At 36.4% G+C, this 27,678-nt stretch overlaps 1 protein-coding gene across 3 annotated transcripts in view; it reads left to right on the top strand.

Annotated features, from left to right (window-relative positions):
* LOC134652983 (uncharacterized) overlaps positions 1–27,678 on the top strand; it is a 77,965-nt gene extending 50,287 nt beyond the window's left edge. For all 3 annotated transcript variants that reach the window (XM_063508249.1, XM_063508250.1, XM_063508251.1), the window contains 2 exons: positions 26,206–26,447; positions 26,897–27,678. In XM_063508249.1, coding sequence (XP_063364319.1) covers positions 26,206–26,447; positions 26,897–27,187 — 533 coding nt within the window. In that variant the 3' untranslated portion in view covers positions 27,188–27,678. The remainder of the gene's footprint in view (positions 1–26,205; positions 26,448–26,896) is intronic.

The following is a 27,678-nucleotide window of genomic DNA, read 5'->3' as shown; positions in this document are numbered from 1 at the left end:
AGGACCTATCCGTCAATTATCACTTAACCTCTTAAAACTGTGATAAGGGTATAGTGAATTGAGTTTCTATTGAAGTTTCTATAGCGACACGGATATTTCCGCCGAGCAATTACTGCTGGTCTTGTAATCCCATTGCTCACCGAACGTACACGGGTTGGTACCCAGGCTGGCCAGTGTTACTTAGACCCCGAAAACCTTAGGAACTACACGTTATTGAAAAACAAACATTAATTGGATCGTTTGAGCGATTCTCTCGCCTGCGCTCGTTAATTCGAATCTCTGTTCACGAGATGCGATGAATTGATACAATACGCGCGCCATGCATCCTTGTGATTTTCATTAATAACGAGGCTCCTAGCATCGCTGACCATTAATATAAACACGTGATTTTATGTATTTTCGTCACAGAATTTTAGAAGGGTGACTGAATGTGACCGCATGAATGTGAACCATGTTAGTTTTAATTTATGAATAATGGCATGGCATGAAAGTAGCTGGTAGTCGTTATACTCGTAAATGGATAACACCTTTAATGTATTCTGCTGTATGAAACCCTATGAAACACGGCATTCGTTTATTTATATTTTCATTTTACTTACTTTGCTAGTTTTCCAGCAGTTCAGTGGGCGGTCGTATGGACAGACAAAACTGACAAAATCCTCGGTATGGCGGCTAATATGGATTTTTTCAGTCACTCAAAAATACGTGAGTTAAACCGTCAAATTACCTTCATAATATTTAATCACAATAATAACGTTAAATAAAATCATAAACTATTAATTAGATAACACAAAATCTAAATGTTAAAAGTAAATAATAATTCGTTTATAAATGGTAAAGGAAAGCAGATGTTGACAAATTATGAAATCAAAACATCGCACAGGGTAAACTGGTATCCTGACGTTGGGAGTATTGGGATTATTCCCACTAGTTGCCACCAAGTTGTTATCAGTGGTAACTACTGGGATTTTTTTTCCCACCTTTTACCACTGGTAACTACTGGGAAAAATTATTCCCAGTAGTTACCACCAACTCGGTTTAGTGGTAACTACTGGGAATTTTAGTTACCACCAAAATTTTGTTAGAGTTAAATACTAATAAAAACAGTATAAAAATAGTATAGTATAAATATATAGTCATTTTGAATTACCTAATAAAATCACTTGAAAAATAATCTAAATGGATTATTAAATTTATCTTACATATTTTATAGTTTTTGTACTAGTACCGGTTAAACTGATTCAATATTCTTGGTCACGTTTAAGGCAGTTTACTAAAACACTAATCGACTTATAATTGTTTATTAAATCACTCTATATTTATACTATACTATTTTATACTGTTTTTATTAGTATTTAACTCTAACAAAATTTTGGTGGTAACTACTGGGAATAAAAATTCCCAGTAGTTACCACTAAACCGACTTGGTGGTAACTACTGGGAATAATTTTTCCCAGTAGTTACCAGTGGTAAAAGGTGGGAAAAAAATTCCCAGTAGTTACCACTGGTAACAACTTGGTGGTAACTAGTGGGAATAACCCGAGTATTGCTATCGGTCTAGGTTGAGGTCGTTGAGGGTTACTAGGTATTTTACATCAGTCATGTATACCAATATAAATGTATGTACAAGTAACGTCCCGACGGTATGCGCTATTCAGCAGTACTGGTATTCTTCGTCGTACATGTCTGTTGAACCAGTCATCTAAGGAACCCCTTCAACTTAAAGATCATCCAAAAAGCAATACATACATGCATTACCTAAGGACAATGTCCGTTTTATCGACATTCCACATGAGGTCACCTCGACACACAAGTACCTAAAGCCAGTTTTTCCTCCTCAATATTCACAAGTTAAGGCCACCCCACATCTGGCGTCTTTCGAGCGTCGGCGTCGGTCAGCGCTATGGAAAAAGACGTCGCTGCGCAGTTGCGTCGACGTCGCGTCGACGTTGCGTCGAGCAGGGCCATAGAGTTGTAGACGCCGACGAGACGCCGACGCTCGAAAGACGCTAGATGTGGGGTGGCCCTTATATATATCAGTTATTATAGATGTAATTATTTGAATACTCGAGTATTTATTCATACAATTATCTTCAAGGAAACGAGGGATTCCCTTTGCGTCTACTGTAGATATTAGTAGATACTTATCTACGTCAACAACCCCTTATAAATACACGCGGTGACGCCAAAAAAAGGTCAACCTTTTCGGCCTGGTCTGACCCAATTCCCACCCACTCGCTCCAGAACACCATTATTATCTCTTTCTACGTAATTGACCGAAAATAACATGCTTAGTTGTTGAACCTAGACTTATGACGTGGAGAAGTATTTCAGTTAGGGAGTAATTAATTCCTACGTATTTTAAAGATACGTCATTCAGAACATATGGAGCCCGGCTTAATTTCAGTTGAAACGTGAAAATACAATTTAATGACGTAGACTGATTTCACGGGGAAATCACTTTTTATGATGCTATTGTGCAGGTACAAGCTATCTCATATTTAATTACAGTTAACAACGTTTGTAAAGTGTTATAATTCAAAGCCGACGGTAATCCCCTAATCTTCTAAAATCATTGTGCAATTGAAGTGCAAAATTCTAGAAGTCACTTACTCTTTATCTTGTACCAACTAGAATAGTAAAACCTGTATAATATGTAGTAACAAAGACGTTGGTGATGTCCAGTCCAGTGTTACCCGTTTGTACATTTTTGTTATCTTCGGTACGGGCAAGTTAAACAGTTAAAAGGTTGGAATTGGTATGGGAAATCCTTCGGTTCAATAAACGGGAGCGGAATACGCCGTCTGGGCTTTGGCTACGTCACCCGCCGTCGCGTCACTCATGTCGTCGAGTACCGGCGGCCACACACCAGTCACACCACACGACACACGTAACCCATCCGCCACCACGAGCGGACGCGACCTTATCATACCAATTAAACCTGATAACTGATAACGGACAATAATATTAAGTGCTTTGACGTCAATACTTTATAGCTTTTTTCCGCGATTTGTGGTTAATTTGAATAAAGTTTAGAGTGCGTGTGCGCTTTAACCGGCTTCAAAATTTCGAGGATATCTGATCTTCCGTCTAGGGTGACTCCAGGTATTAATTATTAATATTTATAAAGTTTTACGCTACTCATGTGCCTAATAAACCTGTGTACAACCTTATCCCCTCATTCCCTTACGAGGGACTGTAAGACTACAAGCTATGTAATTTTCTTTTAATTAGATTAATTATTATTTAATTCAGTTTTTACCTAGTTACCTACATCATTAATCCTATTTATGATTGCGTGCTGGACCACCGGAAAATATAGAATAACTAAGTAGGTTTTTTTTATAGTTATAAGGGTCAATGAACATTTCTTAATCGCCCACTTACTTCTATAAATAAATAAATTAATTAAATAATTAATTATGTTATACTTAGTTTTTTTAGCATTAGAAGAAGGGTAAACAATCTAGACGTGTCTTTTTATTGAAAAACGCCTTTAAATAGTAGTAATAGTACCCGGTACTAGTCCGGGAGACTCGACCCATTTTATTTAAAAAAGTGCCAAAATCAAATTACATATTTATTTTATCAGCACTCCAATATCACCTAACTATATATGTATATCTGGACATGACACATGCATACAAAAATAAAAAAATATTTGGACACTTCATTTTATTATATAATGGTTCAAGTCTTCCCACCTGGTCAAGTCTTCCAGCCCCCTATTACCTAAAAAACTAAAATAATATAAATGATCATATATTATACTATACTATATAATTGTTACCTACGTATTGGCAGAGAATAATTTTTCAATTAAAAAATACGTCAATATTGTTTACCCTTTTTGTAGCATTAAAATAAATAAAGTACAGTCATAGCGAAACACTGACATCGTAGTTCCTCGGAGTATCCAGTACCTACCCTCGAATTATGGACGAGTAACGTTTATAATAGTATTTTATGCAACCGTTGTTTAAGAGGGGTCAAAAAAGGCGAGTGGCGTGAGTAAATTGTTAATATACACGCCACGAGTATTTTTTAACTCAGTTAAACAACGTTGCATACAATACTTTTTCTACGACCGAGCACTTACTTTGAAATAAAATTGTACATTAACAAATATTTTTAATTCAAGAAGTAGCAAAAATGGAGGGTACGGGCGGGAAAAGAATGAATGAATGAATGAAATTAAAAAAAACATGTCTATGGTTCACTTATTTGTCAGAGATGACATTTAAAATAAGGTTGGCAACACTGTATTTCATTCAATATTTTTTAAGTAGTCATTACACGAAGTATTGTAAAATCGCCAAAAAGATACTGCGTGTATGCACAAATTCTTTTTTGGGGAATAGACTAAAGACTTGTATTGACAACTATAAGGTAGGGGTTTAAAGGTGTGTGCACGACCCTTTAAATAACAAATAAAAGTACGGGAGTAAAAAAAGTAGTTACCTACTCGTAGGATAAACAATATGCAGGCATGAGCAATACCGTAAAATCGGGTCTTGTTTACTTATCTGACATTTTCTCTCAAGTTCGAGATTTCCGATGTATTTATATGTATCAGTTTTACTGTTGTACATATATTGTTTTCTCAGACATTGTTTACGACTTACTTACTTATGACATAACTGTGATTACCTTTTGTATGGTTTTCGAGCTCCCGATATTTCGACGCAGTTACATGCATTTGTTCACGGGTACCTAAACAAGACCCGACATAAGTCTAGAAAAACTAAACTTAAATCATTCAAAACTGTTAGTGAGTAGATGCTTGCACATTTCAATAGGCAGGTATTATGATGTTATCGGTGAGTGTCTTGTATTCTTTTTAAAAACAACTAAAATCAATTAAGCATAATTGTATTTTACGTAATCTCTAAAATATAGTGGGATGGATATATGGATACGAGTACTAACCGTTGTCTTAAAATATCGAAGGTGCAATATTGAAGTATAATGTACATATATTAGGTACATAATAATATAGTCTACCTTTCATAAGAAGCGCTTAATAATCGGCAAGGATGATTACGCAAAGTAAAAATGTATGAATTGGCTTCACAAGATTTAGGTAAAAAGAGAAACTGCCATTCATACAGCATCACTTCTTTGTAACGAGCGCGGATGAATCATGACAACTTTGCGTTGAAAATGATCTGTGAGTGTAGGCATTCAATCACCTGGCGACTAAATGTTTTTGTTCTACATAGATGACCATTTATATAATTTGCAAGTACTGCACCTATGTGGCTTATATATTTAACTAATTTATGATTTTATAATATATCTACAATAATAGTTTATACATATTGTACCATATTATCGCGGAATACAATAGTGTTCTCAATAAAGTTTTAAAACTTACCCCTAAGGGTCGACCAACGAAAACCGAATTTGCTCAACTAAAATAGAGATTTTTCTCTAGACAGCTCCGTTTTTAAAAGCATGAATAAAATAAATCAACTTATCCATTATACTTTTTATACGATACGTTTAGGTGACTGAGCCGAAATCGTTGATTTTATACCAGGGGCCCATTTTTCAAACGGTATTAGACTAATATTATTAGCAAAGAATATAATACTCACTAGGAGAAAAACGGTAACTCCATACAAAAAAAGTATCCCCTTCCGTTTATACGTTTATACTAGTGGTGCCCTCGTTGTCTACCAATGAAACTAATGTTGACAACCGGTTTAGCCTAGCGGGTATTGGTAGGTATAGGTAGTAATTCTGTTGATAAACATATTTGTTATCTTCATATCACGAAATATATTAAAGATGCAAATAAGTACCTCAAGGACAGGCTATTTATTACCCCTTGTTTGTGGTATTATCAATTGATTTAAATAAAAGGCATATTTATGTTTATAACATTGTATTATTTATTAAAATATGTTTTACATATAGAAATATACACTGAAAAAAAAGCCCTGACAACTTAATAAATAAATTGACGTTAATAAAGCGCATTCACAAAGTTTTCAGTATAATACAAATAACTTTAGGCATGCCTACCTATTACACTATTTGTCGTATATTTGCAATGTAAACCCACTTTACACACACAGATACACTAAACTTTACACACGGCATTTTAGACAGATTTCCAACTTGAATTCATTCATACATTTCTTCACGGTTAATACGCTTTCCAGATGCGTTATGACGCGGTTCCTTCTGAACCTTCTAAAGCTGTGAATTTTACTCAAATATGTATCTTCAACAGCCGTCGTTGCTCCGCATTTAGCACATTTTCTATATCCATTGGTACAGATTCAGAGTCTAAGTGGTAGTACCGCTACGTTGTATTTATTATTTAACGATAATAAATAAAATTTTCGTTATGAAGTTTATCCACAGCAGTTGGACAGAGTCATTGACAAATATTTTTTTATTATGGCGGGTAGACGTACTTCTACCCTCTATATATTTTATGAACATTGATAAAGACAGTTGGAAGCAAATATTATTTGCTACTATTATAAGTTTTAAGTGTTTTATGTCCCATTTTATGATTAATAATGTAAAAAATTCGTGAAAATTTAAATCAGAGTTGGGAGCAATGTTGCTGTAGCAAAATGTTTTTACTTTTATTACTGGCAACTGTTTCTAGGAGGCCAAAGCACACATAGAAGCTTCAGGCGCACACATGCGCAAATATAAGGGGACATAACTTTCTTAGGAAGTGAACTGGTCTTGATTATTAGTCCACGAACTGTCAAATAGTATGGGTTACCATGGCAACACACTAATTATATTAGACTAATACCGTTCGGTAAATGGGCCCTAGGTTCAACATATTATCACCCTGAATACCTGTTATTTAGTACTTGTTTAAATAGTAAGGACTACTTTATCTGTCAGACAACAATTAATTTGGTATTAGATTTTAATCGCATCGAGTGTCGACATTTGCCTATGGAAAGTCTCCTTGAGTGCGGCAAGCGGAAATGTTGCCAATAGGGAGGCGTATTCAGAAATGTAAAATATAGTGTTAATTTGATACCGATATCAGTGTATCCCGCTCGCATATCAAATTACAGCCATATTCGAACTTTAAGATACGTCAAATAATAGATATGGAAACGATATGGACCGGATATGTCAGTGTCAAACAAGTGTCAAAAGTGACCTTTCTTCAAATAAAAACGTCACTTTTGACACTTGTTTGACACTGACATATCCGATCCATATCGTTTCCATATCTATTATTTGACGTATCTTAAAGTTCGAATATGGCTGTTAGTATCGTGTTTTACGTTTCGCAATATGCCTCCAGGGAATGCGCTTCACGCAATTTGCTCCGAAAAATAGGAAATGCACCTTTGTATTGTATTTTCCATTGACGTTCTTTTTCAACGTACAAAAGAGACGATGAAAGTCATTTCCACTTTCTCTTACAGTCACGAGTCATACGTAGATAAGTACCTACGAAACCTTGTACATAGTTTAAATCAACATTTAGGAAAGTTTCTTACTTTCCAGTAAACGTCTGGTGCAACAGCATGGAATTAGGTTCAATGTCAAAACACAAAAAGGGGAAAGTGCCTGTAACACTAAATGTGAATTTGTTGGGACAACGAGCTAGATTTAGATATCGTCTGACAAACTCAACTAGCAAATAAATATAAAAACAAAAGAAAGGAAATGCGTATCTTCTATAATCAGTCAGTCAGCGGCGGCCTAGCCAAGGTGACAATCGCTATCGCTTCGCCATCGAATCGCTTTGTGTCTCTCTATGCACTCTTCCATATACTTAAGTGCGACAGTGACAGTTGCGTTTCGTTCGCTACGAAGCATTAGCGATTGTCATGTTGTCTGTTGTACCTACAACAGTACTGATTGTAAGATACGCATCTCCTTTCCTACCTACTCCTTAATGCACTGCGCTGTACGAATAATATCTTTTACAAGGAGGGTTTCAGAACCCATCCATAATAAATTAATTAATCCTAGACTGCCTATTTTATGTTAAAGTATTTATACGGTGTTTTTAACATCTTATTCTTCTTTTTAACTCGGAAAGTGTTCCGATACTCCAATGCAAAATCAATTTTATATTTAATTTTGGTAGGGACATGTAGCGTTTATCTCTCTCTATATTTAAGAGCTATGCTCTTGTCGGTGGAGTAATCGCCACTCTTCTCTGTTCTGGGCCAGCCTTTTAACTCCCTCGTACGACACGACAGAAACTATATCTTTTATTTGGCTGTGATATGTGATCCTGGGCCTTCCTCTGCGTCTTTTACCCTTAATCTTGCCCTCCAGGATGTTTAAAAAGAATCTGTCGTGCCGTATCAGGTGGCCAACCATCTTGCCCCTTCTATTAGCTATTGCGTCTAACAGGCATCTCTTGTCTCCTGCCATCTAATCCTTCTGTCCAGCTAATCCTTAGCATCCTCCGCCAACACCACATTTCAAAGGCCTCCAATCGCCCTCTGTCCCGTTGTGTCAGTGTCCACGTCTCACACGCATACATAATCAAAATTCTAAATATTACGTCTGTATTTGTTTCCTACCTATGGTTACATTTTTGATTAAAATCTTTGTTTATCACATACCCCGATATGCAACAGATAAGCATGTGCATGATCATCCTCATGATGTCAACCATTACGAAGCATGCAGGTATTCATGCAGTCTACGTGTGATTTAAGTTGTTTTCTTAGATTAAATATCGATTACATAGGCATATAATTATGTATGTACTTAATAGACTACATAGTATACTTACATATCTGAAAGATAATTTTTAGCGCAAAATTGATAACATTACAAATTATCGGATTCAGTCGATATAGCACGCTGCAAATCGCTTTTTGTCTTTGGCGTGTGTAAATTGTATTTTTATTTGCTTTGCCATATTGAACCAGCTTGTGCCTACTTTGGCGTGTTACTTTACTGTTATTGTATTTTAACCTATCTGCCATAATGCCTCTGCTGCGCCACCTGTACATACAAATACCAAATGGCGGTACATATATATTTGATTAAAGTGAAAACAAACTACTCTGCACCAACTTCAAAGGAAATCGTTAGGTATAGGTAGTACTTATTCAGCAATGGATATCGCAACAATATCATACTTATCCTCTTGTAATAATATTAATTCCAGTAGCGATTGCGTCAAAGTAATATGAGCTTCGTATAATTATTATACTTAATCTGTTAGCAAAAACTGCTACAATTTTTTCGATGTTTTTTTCTCATCTATTCTTAAATGGAACACCTACGCGTTGTTATTTGTGCAATCGCAAGTAATTCACGATGGTATTTACATGCGTAGATACTGCACATTGACAATTGCACGACACTTTTGTGACCATACAAATACAAATTAAGTGAAAGTGGGGCCTACTTATTATAAACGTATTGCCATGCTGAATCCATTACATGTAATGATGTCATTCGTATGCCACGCTAGCGATGTGCCCTGCAGAGTGAATAACAATAACAATACACCAAAAGCGCGGTCAATATAACAACCCTATTTTCACCCCTTATATTTGTAAGACTCAAAAGCAGACATTATTACTTTTTGTTAAGACAACTACCTACAAAGTTTCAAACGTACCATGACATTGGCCGCAAAAATCATTTAAATTACATAATATCGCTTTGTCGTTCGTCATGTAATCTTAAGCTATGTGGTACGTGCGGCCCTGGTCACCGAATAGCCGGCATCGGCAGGCCTCCGGCTACACATCTGAAGGTTAAGAACGGGCATATCGCTTCCGTGTCGAAAGGTCGGCGACTCCAAGCGAGTTTAGCAACTTATTTTGATTCACCTTTCGCCTAAATATAGTTCAGGCCGTTTTGGAGCGTAACTTGAACTTATGTTGGCATCAACGTACGTGGATTAGATGTATGTACTAGTGAAACGAAAACTGATATACTGTACCTAGCTGACAAAAACTTTGGTAAACGCCATGCGAGTCAGCCTTATTTAATAGGACTTTTCCAATAATTACACCCATTTAAGTATATCTACATAGCGATTTTAACAACCTGCCATGACAAACAATAAAAGTAGTTTAAGGGTCGGTTGCACCAAACTGTTAAGTCATCGTTAAAGAGTTCGCTAAATTGTATTGTATGGAAAGTTTCATATTAAACCGCCGCGGCGCGGCGCGCCGAGTGACGTTAATCAGTCTGTCAAGTGCGGATGGTGCAACTGGCAGTAATTTAAACTTAACTAATACTTAACGTCAAACGTTCGTAGATACATTTTATGACCATAAATATATTGTTTATGCATATCCCTACACACCATTTTGTTTATATTGCGTTAAATATACGATTCAAATTGTGTGTTAAAAAGTTTTGTTAGAAATGTGCCAGTATAGCTGGATAGCATTGACATGTCACGCCTTCGCAACATAAATGCATCGTATTTATGAATTCAAGTGGTTGCAATTGCAATCTTGTGTTGGCGGAATTAAGTTTAAAATATTATGGTAGCTTATTAAACTACACGGTCTTTTGTTTTGGAGCGATGTGAGCAATGGTTGATGCTCACGCGCCGCCGCGCCGACACGGCCGCTGCGCTCGGCCGGCGTGCCCTAAGCTGCCTCCTCTCCAAACAATCCCTGTACTGTAGCCAACCTTTTCTACAAATTACCCACTACCCACAGCCATTGTACTAAACTAGTATCCGTATCGCACTGACACAATAGTTTTATTGTCTCATTTAAACAGTTACAAACATAAAATTGCGATGTTTGATTTCAACATTAAAACTTACTTAATGACTTCTGTTTGTTTCAGGTAAGGATCCAGATTGAATGACGACGCAAGCGAAACGGTTACGCACATCACATGCCAGTTTACTTATAGCTTTTATATATTTTTATTTGAAAATCAATGAGTGCCCGGAAACCCGCATCCTGGGCAGAATGCGATGCGCTAGACGTACTTGCTCTCATGGTGCCCATAAACCCCATTAGGCTTAAGTAGATCAATTTAAAATTGATTTGTGCGTCGAATCGTAAATAACCTCAGCGAAATTAGGCCAATGGATTTCTCAATTAACAGTTTGATACTAACATGTTATTAAACAAATGAAATCACACGTATCTATAATTATTACACGTAGGCGTGATAGTCAAAAGGGACTCATCATTTTATTATAAGAAATAATAAAGTTTTGTTTTAAGCAAACATTAAACATATTCTTACACAATTCCTACACATGTAATGTAAGTAACAATTTTACTATTAACTAATTGGGTCTCGTATGCATATTGTGCAAATACCGAACGCATAGGTATACCGAATTATAATCTAAATATGCAGTCAGTAAAAATGCATTAATTCTGACGTCCATTATGACGTTCGTCCTTAGTACTTAATGAATTGAAAAGGCTATAAAAAGCAGTTTAATCGGATCTAGAGCAATTATGAGTGCATTTATTAACAATGAAAAATCAATTACAATGTCACGGTACGCCAAGGATACGACGCAAATAAGTGGTGCAGTGTAGGCTCTCTGCTATCTCTGCTTATCTCGAGTGTAAACACATAGGTACATATCTTTCACGAAAACTCATAAAAAAGGTAAATAAACATATTGTTGTTTTTCACGGAAAGGAATTTACCGAGGATCTTAAATAAACCGAATACTAAGAGAATTTTTCTAATAATATTGGTATAAAGCGCCGCGAATATACCCAAATAATTTGGCAGGCAACGCATCCGGGGAATAAGTTTCTAGCACTCGTGGCTGTTTATCTTAGATGCAAGCCCCTTAGATAAATTCAATTTTACCTAATTGTTATAGAAGTATATACCTAATCGTTTTAAATGTAAAAAAAACTTTTATGCTAAAACCAACCAAAAATATGTAAACACGTCCTTAGTGTGGTCATTAGTACTTCGTTGCATCGATATTTTGTCTATAATTAACTTGCCGGCGTGTCTTTCTCGTTAAGTAATCGAATGAAAACGGGCCAAGTGCGTGTCGGGCCACGCATGATTAAGAAAAAGTTATTTGGAAAAGTAATTATATAATGGGTTAACCGATCATGTTCACGAAATTGTATTTCATTTTTTTATACGCCCGGTTCAAAAGTTAGAGGGAGGGACAAATTATTTTCGACTTTCAAAGTGACTATTTTAAAAATTATTCAGACGGACGGAAGGACATGACGCAACCATAAGATTTACGTTTTTTTTTTTTCATTTTGGCTACGGTACCCTAAAAATTATACTGTAGGGGGCCTAGCCAAAATTGCAATTGTTTGCTACGACAACGAAACGCTATCTGTCTACATACTAGTGCCATAGAGAGACAGATAGCGTTTCGTTGTCGTAGCGCAAACGATTGGCATCTTGGCTAATGGCTAGGTACCCTGGATTCGCGTTGTCTTGACTACATAATGTGTGATCAACTGATCATGCAGTTTGCAGACTAGCAGGCCCCAATTTCACCACGCCGACATTTGTCAGTGACATATGTCGGGTGACAATTGTCAAGTGACAGGTGACAAGTGACAACTTCGTAAACTGTTTTTGTATAGAAGTGCTTATAAACATGACAGGCATTTAGTTACAATTGTCCAATTGACAATGATTTGGTGAAACAAGAGTAGTTTTTATAAGTCGACATATTTGTCAATTTGTCGGTAATTCTTGACATGAGATCGGAGCTGTGTCAGGCTTGGGTGACAATTGTAGTGTTTTCGTTGTTAGCAAACCCCGTTATCATTGTTGCAGTTCATTGAAAATAAACGTTCGCAAAACTGTGTACCCTAAATTCGCCTTTAGGGTACAAATAAAAATCGCTTTAAATCACTTTTAAATTCTTCTTAACTAGCATTAAATCATAATTCCATTATAAATTGTAATTGTTGCCTATGAAGGCGTTTAGTAATTCAACATTTAGGATTTGGAATAAGTCTCAGTATAGTTTAAAAAAAAATATAATGCGAAGTTGGGGACCGGTAGCGAAATTAGGTATGTTTAGGTAGGTATTGTTTTTTTAATAATTTACTTGGGCGAAGTTGGGCACTAACAGTAAAGTTAGGGTTTTGGTTAGTTAGAAAATGAATCTCCGCGAAAGCAATAGTGGTGATATGCTTATACAAGCGAATATATAAAGTACGAATAGATTCCTACTTTGACGTCACTGACTTTGCATTTGCAGAAAAAATTACTTAAAACAAACAAAAAAATAATGCTTTGACGCCTTGTCAACAAATAATGTAGGTACGAGTATACGCTGCATTAAATGGGGTCGGGACACAGATGGGATCTCAATCAATATCATGTTAGTGATGACAACACGGCACATCGAAAGCAATTAACGATCTCTTGTGAAGAATTGACAAATATGTCGACTAGTAAACATTACCCTTGTTTCACAAAATAATTGTCATTAAATTTAAGATGGACAATTGTACTAAACTACCTGTCATGTTTATATGAAGTTCTATACAAAACAATTTACGAAATTGTCATCTGTCACCTGTCACTTGACAATTGTCACTCGACATATGTCACTGACAAATGTCGGCGTGGTGAAACAAAGGTCTGTCATTTTTTTGACAATTGTCGTACCTGTCAGCTTGGTGAAATAGGGGCCAGGTTGTTTGCGCAGCGCACGTAATGCTCGCCGAAAGCTGGTCAGTCAGGTTCAAAATGCGGAAGATTTGATACGTAATCTACTGTTTGCGAGCCCGTGCTCTAACTATTAGGTTAGGTTGTTAGCTCTAATTGAATTGAATTTGATTTGCTTCATGATCAAAAACTCATACGTGTGGGGTATGGGCGCCTTACCTTTTTGCGAATGACTGTTAGGAATTACTTCTAGTAAAATATTATAAACCAGAATACAGATATCCGATCCGGGTAGCCAAATAATCTTTACTACCACCTAACTAAGCTCCCACACAAACGTTTAACTCCTATTGTTAAACATTATCATGTAATGCCAATACATACCGAATACTCAAAAGTATTTATGTAATAAATGGAACAACAAACTAATTTCAGTGTCAAAAGTTCAATGAACCAATGACATAAAACCTGTTTATTTCGCAAATTGAAAATACACTACTAATCCGAAAATTTGGCAGAGCAGCGTCGTGATTTATTTTTAGCGCACTTATCAACATACAACTACGTATAAATATTTTATTGTTTACATTATTCGTGGGTTTGTATGTGTTTAACAAAATTAAGGATTTTTGCAGATTAAATCTTAAAGTTCTATCTATCTATCGCTTATAACCACCGCAGCCTAGAAATACTTATCGAGTACCCCTAAAAATATATGTACTATTTGAAAACCGGACCCAACATATTAATCATGATAGATTGCTCGTACAAGTTACAAAATAGAGCCTAGGAAGGAAATGGAACCTAAGAAACCTTCGCTTTTACCTATAAATCTATATATATAAATGCAAGTGTCCTGACTGACTGACTGACTGACTGACTGACTGACTGATTCATCAACGCAGAGCCGAAACTACAAAAGCTAGAAAGTTGAAATTTGCACACTAGGTTGAATTTATAAAGTGTACAAGAGATAAGAAGCGATTTTGAAAAATTCAACCCCTAAGGGGGTTAAAAAGGGGATGAAAGGTTGTATGGGGTGCAAGTTTTATTTTAAGCTAGGAATTTGAAACTTTGTAAAAATGTACTATATTAAAAAACAAGAAAACTAATTTCTGCGTTTTCGAAAATTCATCCCCCAAGGTGGTGAAAAAGGAGTTGAAAGTTTGTATGGAGATCAAATATTTTTGTGAGTGTTGAACTTGAAACTTTGTATATGGGGATATTATTATAAGACGGGAAAAGTAATTTCAGCGTTTTTGAAAATTCATCCCCTAACAGGGTTAAAAAGGGGTTGAAAATTTGAATCCATTACAAATGCTTTGAAACTTCTTAGAAAGGCATAATAGCCGATGACAAAAAAAAATAATTGCGACGTTTTAGGTAATTCAACCCCTAAGGGGGTAAAAAAGGGGATGAAACTTTGTCCTGGGGTGCAAATTTTATTTTAAGCTAGGACCTTGAAACTTCGTAAAAAGGTATTAAATTAAAAAACAAGAAAACTAATTTCAGCGTTTTTAAAAATTCATCCCCCAAGGTGGTAAAAAAGGGGTTGAAAATTTGTACGGAGATCAAATATTTTTGAGAGTGCGGGACTTGAATCTTTGTATTTGGGGATATTATTAAAATACAGGAAAAGTAATTTCAGCGTTTTGTAAAATTCTACCCCTAACAGGGTTAAACAGGGGTTGAAAGTTTGAATCCATTACAAATGCTTTGAAACTTCTTAGAAAGGCATAATAGCCGATTACAAAAAAAAGTAATTGCAACGTTTTTGGAAATTTAACCCCTAAGGGGGTTAAAAAGGGGATGAAAGTTCGTCATAGGGTGCAAATTTTATTTTAAGCTAGGAACTTGAAACTTTGCAAAAAGATATTAAATTAAGATACAAGAAAACAAATTTCAGCGTTTTTAAAAAATCATCCCCCAAGGTGGTAAAACATGGGGTTGAAAATTTGTACGGATATCAAATATTTTTGAGAGTGCGGGACTTGAATCTTTGTATTTGATGATATTATTAGAAGACAGGACAAGTTATTTCAGTGTTTTGTAAAATTAATCCCCTAACAGGGTTAAAAAGGGGTTGAAAGTTTGTATGGAGTTCAAATTTTATTTTAAGCTAGGAACTTGAAACTTCGTAAAAATATATGTTATTAAAATACAAGAAAACTAATTTCAGCGTTTTTGAATATTCATCCCCTAAAGTGGTGAAAAAGGGGTTGAAAGTTTGTAAGGATATCAAACATTTTTTCGAACGCAGGACTTGAATCTTTGTATTTGGGGATATTATTAAAATACAGGAAAAGTAATTTCAGCGTTTTGTAAAATTCATCCCCTAACAGGGTTAAACAGGGGTTGAAAGTTTGAATCCATTACAAATGCTTTGAAACTTTTTAGAAAGGCATAATAGCCGATTACAAAAAAAAGTAATTGCAACGTTTTTGGAAATTTAACCCCTAAGGGGGTTAAAAAGGGAATGAAAGTTCGTCATAGGGTGCAAATTTTATTTTAAGCTAGGAACTTGAAACTTCGTAAAAAGGTATTAAATTAGAAACAAGAAAACTAATTTCAGCGTTTTTAAAAATTCATCCCCCAAGGTGGTAAAAAAGAGGTTGAAAATTTGTACGGAGATCAAATATTTTTGAGAGTGCGGGACTTGAATCTTTGTATTTGGGGATATTATTAAAATACAGGAAAAGTAATTTCAGCGTTTTGTAAAATTCTACCCCTAACAGGGTTAAACAGGGGTTGAAAGTTTGAATCCATTACAAATGCTTTGAAACTTCTTAGAAATGCATAATAGCCGATTACAAAAAAAAGTAATTGCAACGTTTTTGGAAATTTAACCCCTAAGGGGGTTAAAAAGGGGATGAAAGTTCGTCATAGGGTGCAAATTTTATTTTAAGCTAGGAACTTGAAACTTTGCAAAAAGGTATTAAATTAAGATACAAGAAAACAAATTTCAGCGTTTTTAAAAAATCATCCCCCAAGGTGGTAAAACATGGGGTTGAAAATTTGTACGGATATCAAATATTTTTGAGAGTGCGGGACTTGAATCTTTGTATTTGATGATATTATTAGAAGACAGGACAAGTTATTTCAGTGTTTTGTAAAATTAATCCCCTAACAGGGTTAAAAAGGGGTTGAAAGTTTGTATGGAGTTCAAATTTTATTTTAAGCTAGGAACTTGAAACTTCGTAAAAATATATGTTATTAAAATACAAGAAAACTAATTTCAGCGTTTTTGAATATTCATCCCCTAAAGTGGTGAAAAAGGGGTTGAAAGTTTGTAAGGATATCAAACATTTTTTCGAACGCAGGACTTGAATCTTTGTATTTGGGGATATTATTAAAATACAGGAAAAGTAATTTCAGCGTTTTGTAAAATTCATCCCCTAACAGGGTTAAACAGGGGTTGAAAGTTTGAATCCATTACAAATGCTTTGAAACTTTTTAGAAAGGCATAATAGCCGATTACAAAAAAAAGTAATTGCAACGTTTTTGGAAATTTAACCCCTAAGGGGGTTAAAAAGGGAATGAAAGTTCGTCATAGGGTGCAAATTTTATTTTAAGCTAGGAACTTGAAACTTCGTAAAAAGGTATTAAATTAGAAACAAGAAAACTAATTTCAGCGTTTTTAAAAATTCATCCCCCAAGGTGGTAAAAAAGAGGTTGAAAATTTGTACGGAGATCAAATATTTTTGAGAGTGCGGGACTTGAATCTTTGTATTTGGGGATATTATTAAAATACAGGAAAAGTAATTTCAGCGTTTTGTAAAATTCTACCCCTAACAGGGTTAAACAGGGGTTGAAAGTTTGAATCCATTACAAATGCTTTGAAACTTCTTAGAAATGCATAATAGCCGATTACAAAAAAAAGTAATTGCAACGTTTTTGGAAATTTAACCCCTAAGGGGGTTAAAAAGGGGATGAAAGTTCGTCATAGGGTGCAAATTTTATTTTAAGCTAGGAACTTGAAACTTTGCAAAAAGGTATTAAATTAAGATACAAGAAAACAAATTTCAGCGTTTTTAAAAAAATCATCCCCCAAGGTGGTAAAACATGGGGTTGAAAATTTGTACGGATATCAAATATTTTTGAGAGTGCGGGACTTGAATCTTTGTATTTGATGATATTATTAGAAGACAGGACAAGTTATTTCAGTGTTTTGTAAAATTAATCCCCTAACAGGGTTAAAAAGGGGTTGAAAGTTTGTATGGAGTTCAAATTTTATTTTAAGCTAGGAACTTGAAACTTCGTAAAAATATATGTTATTAAAATACAAGAAAACTAATTTCAGCGTTTTTGAATATTCATCCCCTAAAGTGGTGAAAAAGGGGTTGAAAGTTTGTAAGGATATCAAACATTTTTTCGAACGCAGGACTTGAATCTTTGTATTTGGGGATATTATTAAAATACAGGAAAAGTAATTTCAGCGTTTTGTAACATTCATCCCCTAACAGGGTTAAACAGGGGTTGAAAGTTTGAATCCATTACAAATGCTTTGAAACTTCTTAGAAAGGCATAATAGCCGATTACAAAAAAAAGTAATTGCAACGTTTTTGGAAATTCAACCCCTAAGGGGGTTAAAAAGTGGATGAAAGTTCGTCTTAGGGTGCAAATTTTATTTTAAGCTAGGAACTTGAATCTTTGCAAAAAGGTATTAAATTAAGATACAAGAAAACAAATTTCAGCGTTTTTAAAAAATCATCCCCCAAGGTGGTAAAACATGGGGTTGAAAATTTGTACGGATATCAAATATTTTTGAGAGTGCGGGACTTGAATCTTTGTATTTGATGATATTATTAGAAGACAGGACAAGTTATTTCAGTGTTTTGTAAAATTAATCCCCTAACAGGGTTAAAAAGGGGTTGAAAGTTTGTATGGAGTTCAAATTTTATTTTAAGCTAGGAACTTGAAACTTCGTAAAAATATATGTTATTAAAATACAAGAAAACTAATTTCAGCGTTTTTGAATATTCATCCCCTAAAGTGGTGAAAAAGGGGTTGAAAGTTTGTATGGATATCAAACATTTTTTCGAACGCGGGACTTGAATCTTTGTATTTCGGGATATTATTAAAATACAGGAAAAGTAATTTCAGCGTTTTGTAAAATTCATCCCCTAACAGGGTTAAACAGGGGTTGAAAGTTTGAATCCATTACAAATGCTTTGAAACTTTTTAGAAAGGCATAATAGCCGATTACAAAAAAAGTAATTGCAACGTTTTTGGAAATTCAACCCCTAAGGGGGTTAAAAAGGGGATGAAAGTTCGTCTTAGGGTGCAAATTTTATTTAAAGCTAGGAACTTGCAACTTCGTAAATAGGTAGTTAGGTAGTAGGTTTTATTAAATAGAGGACATGAAAATCTTCTAAGGGGGTTTAGAGGGATTACATCGAGGACAATTTTATTCAGTTAGGGGCTTGAAACTTCGTACCTAGGTTGTGAAAGAAAAGTCTCATGCGTTGTATAATATTAATAATTAAGAAATGATTAACCGTCCTACCGCAATCTCTTGCTGCATAATGTTCTAAGCTAATGTAGAATATATAACCACCAATATACAAATCCACGCGTACGAAGTCGCGGGCAACAGCTAGTTATCTATAGTTTTGCCTTGATGACTTTTTATACTGTTTCACAATTTTACGGAAAAGTTTCCTTCCTTGTGCGGCAATGTAAAGAAACGTCTGCCTCCATTCTATTTTACTTATTTCCTCTTAATTGCCTTCTATTTTAGGAGCACTCTGCTGTCACCGATCTGACTACCTGTGCGAGGCGATGGCCTCGTGCGCCGGGACTAAAATATCTGCAATTGCTCTTAAATACGGGTTATTTTAAGTTATTTGCTGCTGATGCTATGACATCAAACCGGGCTATTTAAAGCAAAACGCATTACTTACGTCTATGGCAAAGTTAGGAACTCACCATCCCAACTTCCAAGGCGGAAACGTGTTCTGAGCACGTTTTAAATAATAGCATTTATGTTTTGGGTATATATTTATAAAATATTACGTATTTGTTTATTAACATAATATATTTAAGTAACTTAATAACTTGCCCTAGTGCGTCAGTAAAAGATTAAAATATATCAATTAACAGCTTAATTGCCTAATTTGTTATTTATTTATAAATAACTTGTTTGTGGGCGAGAAATATTGACTATATAAAATATCAGATACCTACTCGTAGACTGACTCGTAGGTATCCATTTCGCAACTATTAGTCTCGTTTTAAAAATAGCTTGACTTTTTGTTCGTAGATATATATAGGTATCGATTATATAGCAGTTGGACAAAAACATGTTATTCAGTCGAACGGTTCTGATCGTGCTACAAATCGCCGGCTATCAATCGATTACACGAACTGACAAAAGTCGAGTAGAACATTCTAATGGTTCAATAGGACCTATCGCCGTCCGTGTCACCTTGGGAGACCATGATATGGCATTCTACGGAGCGGTCGATAGACTCGATAGTCCCGCAAAAAAACATAAATTAAGAAATTGTTGCGGTTGCGTGACATTGCGAAACACTAAATTACAATATTCATTTTACAGTGCGCCTATTGGACTAAACGCTAAAAACATTTTTTCTTTTGAAATCTATAAATCACAATAGATTCATAAATCACCGTAAATATTTAGCTAAATAAATATTTAATCCATACCTACAAAAGCTTTCTGGTTCGGTCTCCATTTAGTAGTGTACCATCGTACGTACAACTACCTACATACAATTGTTGTATTGTTGTATTTCTAGTTCTAGGCCCAATAAGAAGTAGTGCAACCAAAGCGCATAATGCCGCACCTTATTGCCGCTGCGCTGACCGCCCAGGGATGTTCTCGAGTCGTAAAAGAGCTCGTAAATACGACCGCTTTCACGACTTGCTCTTAACTATATGTACGTACATACCTTTATATACATGAGTATAGTACCACTAGTAGGTACCACTTATGTCGTCTAGCTCCTTCCAATGGCTAAGCTATGCTAATTTATGAGCTATTTGTAATCTGGTGGGAACCGCTTTGCATAATAAGTGCGCTTCTGATTCTGTTCCAGTATTTCAGTCGTGTTTGATAACGTGGTTTTAATTTATTGAAAACCGTTTAATAACATTTCGAAGAAAACTAATTAACACATGAATGTAAAAATCTAAATTTCGTTATCTGCCTATATCGCTCGAATATGCAAGTGTTAGAGGAGCAGATAACGAAACGATAAAGCCCTCTGCCTCATAGCAATTACTAGCGACCCGCCCAGACGTCGCAAGGGTTACACAAACCTTAAGAAATTATACACCTAAACCTTCCTCAAGAATCACTCTATTTATAGGTGAAAACTGCATGAAAATCCGTTCAGTAGGTTTTGAGTTTATCGCGAACATACATACACACAGACAGACGCGGCGCGGGACATTGTTTTATAAGGTGTAGTGATAGTGATAGCAATAACACATTAGCAATAACACACTTGTATTAAAAATCTGTATCACTGGAAACATCTAGAAAAAGAATTAAGTGTTTATTATTAGATATTTTATAAGTAGGTGTCCTACTCTGTTCGATTAGATAAAAGCGATTGATTTTGATTAATGTGCATTTTATTAACATTGCTACGAGTACTGAATCAATAATAGTGTTGACATAATAACATCTCTTTAGTGACGACTTTATATATTAAGTTGATTCAAAAACACCCTTGTTTTTCCCTAAATTTAAATACAGTTAGTAATAGGGATGTTGACACATGTTGAATTTTATAACAAAATCTAGCAAAATAGATAGCAAACGAGCAATTTATCACAATAATGTGGATAATAAAATAAAATATTGAAAAATTACAAAAATACAGGACCTGAAAGTTTCAAAATTTAAGTTTTTTTTAACTTCCAAAAACGATAAAAGTAAGGGTACCATTCGATTCCTTACATTTCACCAAAAAAAATATTGTATAGCAACTATATACATAAACGCAATATTTCACCGACAAAAACGCAATTTTCTTGTTTTGTCCATACTACAACGTGGGCGATGACGTCACGGCCTCTGGCCGTTTTGTATAGGGCGTTTCGCGAGTGAAGTGCGACTGTCGGACTTTGACTACAATTTCTGACTTTTGTGTTACTTTAATGCAATGGGTCCCATATAGACATTATTTTGATCCTAAAAACAAACCCGATCGATTGATACCATAAAAAAAATTGTCATGTAGCCTATTGTAGATATTATTTTTTAAATAAAAACCATTGACATGATTATGATAGTAGGTATAAATTACATTTTTTATAAGTTACGCAATAAATAAAATTAACTACATAATTGTATTCATGCGGATGGGATTTATAGTTTGTTTGTAATAAATACCTATTTAAACGTCCAAAACATAATATGTACTATGTACATATATTAATATTTGCTTACCTACTTGTTCCACTAGGTACCCAAGTAATAATTTTACCGTTATCAGTGTGCATGTGAAAATATTTAACTGTCGTGCACATTCTTTCATGCTCGAATGCGTTGTTATAATAACCAGTGCAATTAACGTACCTATTAACACCGTAAGTACTAAAAATATATGTAACAAATAATATGGAATATAATTTGCAACGAAAATATTAGGTATCAAAAAGATAATGCAAACTGGCTACTTTTATTATGCTTCCTAAAATCCTGTAAGACCTGCAAGATTATGCATGTTAGCTAAAAAAAACATAAACCCAATTGGCAAGGTGCGAAGTCGGTGGAGGGGGAAGTGGCGCTGATCGTCACAAACACAGGTAATCTTATGGAATGTCCGCCATTAGTACTAGCGGCAGCCGCATGAACTAATTTTACTCCATAAGATTTAACGTAGAAAGTCCGCCAAAATGAGGGCAGCACCAGTCGTGCACCTAGTGAATAAACAAATGCTGGTTCCTTTCTCTCTATAAAACCAACTCCGCAATTCCGACTAACTCCTCAAAGTCCTATAAGTACAAGTCTCTACTACTAAAAAGAAAATCGACTCCGAAACTATCAGAGACTAAGCCTTAGTCTCTCCTTAGTCACTAAGGAGATCTCATTGTGATTACGAAAGGCTTACGAAAGTTACATCCGCCGAATACACGAAAGGCTTTAAGCCTAGCTAGTATGTAACGGCTGTATAATGTGCTAGCACCTAGCTTCCTAGTTGAAGTTAATCTGGTTAACGAATATGACTTATCGTGTTACGGGAGTTGCCGCCGCGCCGGCGAAGCCCTATTACGCTGCGTGGGTGGAGGCTTAGAAGTGTCGCCTACCGGACCGCGGTTGCCTATGCCGGTGATAATAATAGGTAGATACATAGGTACCTAGATATAGATCTAGTCGTAATCTCTAGTATTTAACGAAGTTTGTACTCGCACGGATTTTCTTCTCTGAACATACTTTTCAGAAAAAAATCGATTTCGTGTGGAGCCAGGCGTGGCTCACTCCGCGATTTCGTCGCTTTGCTACAGGTAGCTAAAAGTACATCCGTTCACACCAGTCACAACAATTTTGGTGGCTAGCCATAAGCCGCGCGTGGAGCTGTCGCCACCTAGCGGCCATATCTGTCCTGATCGTAACAGACGCGTTTTGTTAGAGAGTGAGTCTTCTGTACCTAGTACTCTTATTTATTCTGTGGTGGAGCTGCTTATGTTATTGTATAGTTTTTTTGTTCATACCTGCCTTTTTATCAAAGATTACGTTATATAGCGTAATCTTACAACAACTGAATATATAAACAAAATCTCAAAATCATGCTTGTTTTCCCGAAAGGTAATTCCAAGAAATGCATACGACTGTTTATTTACATGCAGGGGCAAGATTGTGTCGGAGATATCACTTTATCGGTTATCAGGCTAGTAGGTGCTCTATTGGAGATAAGAACTCATAAATATATTTGCTCAGTGTGTTCGCGAGTTAGTTATTACCCGGAAGCTGAATTTGTAGATTCTTTTATAAATATAAAAACATATCGTGAACGTATCGTTTACGTGCAAGTCGGAAATTAATTAATTTATAACTCAAAATAAACCTTTTGAATTGAACCTCGAAGAATGCCTTGGCGATATTTGTATCCAGGAATTACTTCCCAATCCAACATAGGAGGGGCCTCGGTTTGTAAGTTATGAAACCTTTTTTTGACACAGAAGTCCTTTTATTTTAATCATAAAGTGCCCATGTGGATTTGACGGCAAAAGATGGTCTGGAAAATCTAATAGGTTACGAACCATGAATTATGAATATCATTTGTTACGCCCTCACCGAAACGAATCAAAGGAAAGCTTTCACTCTCCCGCGGCGTGGTATACAAGCGCACGGTAGCCATAATGGCAGTCGGATGTTGACACACTAATGTGGGTATTTATATAGTGTCCGCGGTGCGTGACCGTCCGTGGCTCGGCCGAACTTGACCTACATCTCTCGAGACCATTGTCTTCGTCCCGGCCTCGTCGACCCGCCGCTTGACATCTTACATTTTTCCTCAAAAAGTCAACACTTACTTACAGAACCCCACTTCACCTAACGACATTCTGATTGAGCTCAAAACGAACTCCCACGTTTCGCCAATGACATTTTGTGCGAACTCGCTAATGCGTTTACCTATTTGATATTTACATTTTGTTTCATGTAATTGTGAACTTTCCCAGCTTTCGATTTGATTCTACCAGTTTCCGAATCCCGTTAGATGCGCTGCCCTACTGAGCTTAATATGAACACTTTCCATGTTCTGACGAGCTGGTGCTAAACTAGTAATTTTCTACAAATTTATTTAGTTTCAGTAAAAGTGGGTTAGGTATTCAACAAACATTGAATATATAATTTAGAAATTGGAAGATTTCTGAGAACCTGTAGAGATTAACGACGAAATACGAAAGTCACTCAACAATTCCATGAGTGCTTCGTTTGCTATGGAAGGTTGATGGAAGGTATCCGAATAGTGCTACCCGGAACTCTATTAGGTAGGTATTTATATTTGTGTACGATAATACTGCATTTATTATTGATATGTTTTCCAACATCAACTCATCTCCAATTATAGTCCAAATCAGATAAATACGACCCAAACATGTATTTGTTCGTATAAAAATACCTACTACTTTAAATACCGTTAAGTGTAAGTACTACGTAATGGTCGAAATGTTATCAAGGGTCGGCAAACAGCGGTCGCTAGTTACTAGCTGCTAGCCGCATGTGGTAAAGAGCCACATGCGGCTTTTGGCCGCCGGACCTAGTCCGCAAAGACGCTCACTCACACGCCAGAGCAAATTTTAAGTAAACAACTAATAAAAAGTTTAGGGATTGCAAATAGTGATATCGATTTACAATTTATGGTAAAAATCTTCTCAATTTGGCTTTGTTCTTATCCAACTTTAATTTATTTCGCAAATGCCAAAAATTTACATATTTTTTACACACGACAATGTTAAAAATAAAGGTCTTTATCATATATATATATAAACAACCACTAAAGAATATCGATTCATGACGTAATATCACCGCACTAGGCTGTACAAGAAGTCTTTTATACAAGACAGCGGCGCGCATGGACTGTCCGCAGTGCAGACTGACAAGGACTGTTTCCGTGCGGATTAAGTAATAATAGTCTCTAGGTCAACGGCGTAAGCGCTTGTCGGTACGTAAACTTTATAAGCGTAACGTTAGAGCCGCGAATCGTGTGTCGATAATATAAATGTAAGTACCGGAACTGCATTGGGGAAAATTACACGTGGGTTAATTGAATTGTCAATGAGTGAAGAACAATAATATTGGAAAAGGGTGGGGATCGGAAATGTTCGGGAATGCATGTTTCATATTCGACATGTTCCTTAGATGAGTTTCTCAGTTCCCGTATTACATCCTCCCTACCATGACAATTTTTCGTCAATTTCAAATAAGTACATATATAACATTCTCATAGTTAGGCGACACTGACTAGTCCTAGCGTCCGCCTGTACCATTCTTGTGCGAAGCGGTCACTGCAGGGTATCACTCTTCACTACACTATCATCTTAAAATGAATCTTTTGTTCTGCAAATAAACCACAAGGACAGATTTACTTGTCTGACTCTACTATCAACAGCTGAAGAAGCTCCCTGAACTTCAGCTATAGTTAATGCCTGTCTCTCTCGTCTCGTTTTACGTATTCTAGTTACTAGTTACCACCAATTGGCATTTAACAAGTGTTCAAATGCTTAAATAAAACCAGATTTGCGATTTGATATTTATTTTGAATATTCTCATATCGAGTTAACATTCCCATCCCTAGCTGTCTTGTATGCAAGACAACGGCAACGAGGAACAAGAAAAACGTTGAAATCTGGAGCAATTTTTTGAGAGCCTTATTATAAAAGAATGGATTTCTATAGCTGCTTTAAATGCAATTTTTTTTAAACATGGACCTAAAACATTAGCATGAGTGTAAAAAAAATATATAATTGATATTTTTTCCACATTTACCGAGCGGTTGAATTTTTGTCTTGTATACAAGACATCGGCGCCAGTGTATCGTTCTATCGTTGTCTTGTATACATGCCAACGGCGGTCAAAGGGTTAAAAGTACAAGCATTACGAATCTTTCTAACGATATAAGACAATGAATAAGCCTTTGTTTTGTTTGTTTCCAGGCATGTCTCTCGACGAAGGCAGACAGTCGCAGCGGCCGTACCGGTACGGTATGGTGCTGCTATGCGCCGGAGCGCTGATCAACTGGCTAGGACTAGCAGAGGATTACGCCGAGCCGGTGCGCTACGTGGGCGTGGCTTGCATCGTGGCCGGCGCGTTGCTCATCTGCGCCGCCATGTGCTGCTGGCTGCAGTCGCCCGCGAGGCAGCCGCACAACGAGCGCTCCTCGCCTGACACACATCAGGTCAGTACACAAACGAATAACGTAATAATTTGTAATACAGTAGGTACTCCTGGACTCCTGTCCTAATATTGCCTGGCTCATCCTGTACAGTGGTTACAACGAGTTAGGATAGTAGTTCCTAATTTTTTTAACCGCTTGTTACCCCTGTAACTTTGTAATTATAAAGATTGATTTCATTTTACTTTAATAATTCTAAGAAACTTTAACACATGTTTTTTGCCCAAACCTTTTCAACAGTTTAGAAATGCGCATTTAAAACCATCTTTCATGGCTATTATAATCACATGTTTAACAAATTCAGGTCATCCGCTTCACGCTGGAGATGATAACAATCTACCATTCAACACGTAGATGTTTCCTCGCTCTGATTGTCGCGCTTTAATGTTGTTGTACCTTGACATTCATTCAGTTTTTCTGGCTACAACTTACAATGATTTGTTCGGTTACAGATCGACGACCCTATCCACGTGATATCGATGCCGGACGAGGAGACGATGCAGCAGAAGCCGCCGGACTACGACACGGTGGCGGGCGCGCCGCCGACGTACGATGACGCCATCAAGCTGAACCCCGCGCGGCTGCTGCCCGCCACGAGCAGCGCGCACGTGCACACGCCGCTGCCGCCCGTGGACACGCCTTCCGTCATCCCCGGCCAGCCCGACGAGCTCGCCCCCGTGCACCGCACGCAGATCCCCAAAACCCCCCCTCCCCCCTACAGACCGACCCACGCCATCAGATGAACCGCGCCCATGTGCTACTGTTACTTTAAATCGACTGCTGTTTCATGTGATGGAACTTTAGGCTAAGGACTCGACTCGAGTCGATATTGAAGCCTCGGCAGTGCTACGGTATTATTTATTGTACGTACATATCCGCGCATGAAACGATCGTTTGTGAGATTGTCGAGCTTAGCGATGCGTACTTATGTGATATTAAGAATGTAATTATTAAATACTTAATATTAATTACTGTACATAATATTTTTTGTAAAGAAGATTTTGTTGAAAGTATCTTAGGATAAGTTATGAACCTCTTCCAATTGTTATTAGTATGATATTTTCCTACATATGAAGTTGAGTTTAAATTGTATAAAAGCAATAGTCATGAGATAATGTGTGTAGGAGTGTCTCAGTTGAGCTGGGACGGGACAAGCAGCAGGCTGCCAGGGTGTGAAGCCCCAAGTAGGTGAACTGACGCAGTGTTCGAGCACACGAGGAAGACGAAGGCAAAA

The sequence above is a fragment of the Cydia amplana genome, chromosome 12 (assembly GCF_948474715.1).
Source record: "Cydia amplana chromosome 12, ilCydAmpl1.1, whole genome shotgun sequence".
NCBI lineage: Eukaryota > Metazoa > Arthropoda > Insecta > Lepidoptera > Tortricidae > Cydia > Cydia amplana.
The sequence above is the reverse complement of the archived record's forward strand: the minus strand, read 5'-3'. Positions and strand labels throughout refer to the sequence as shown.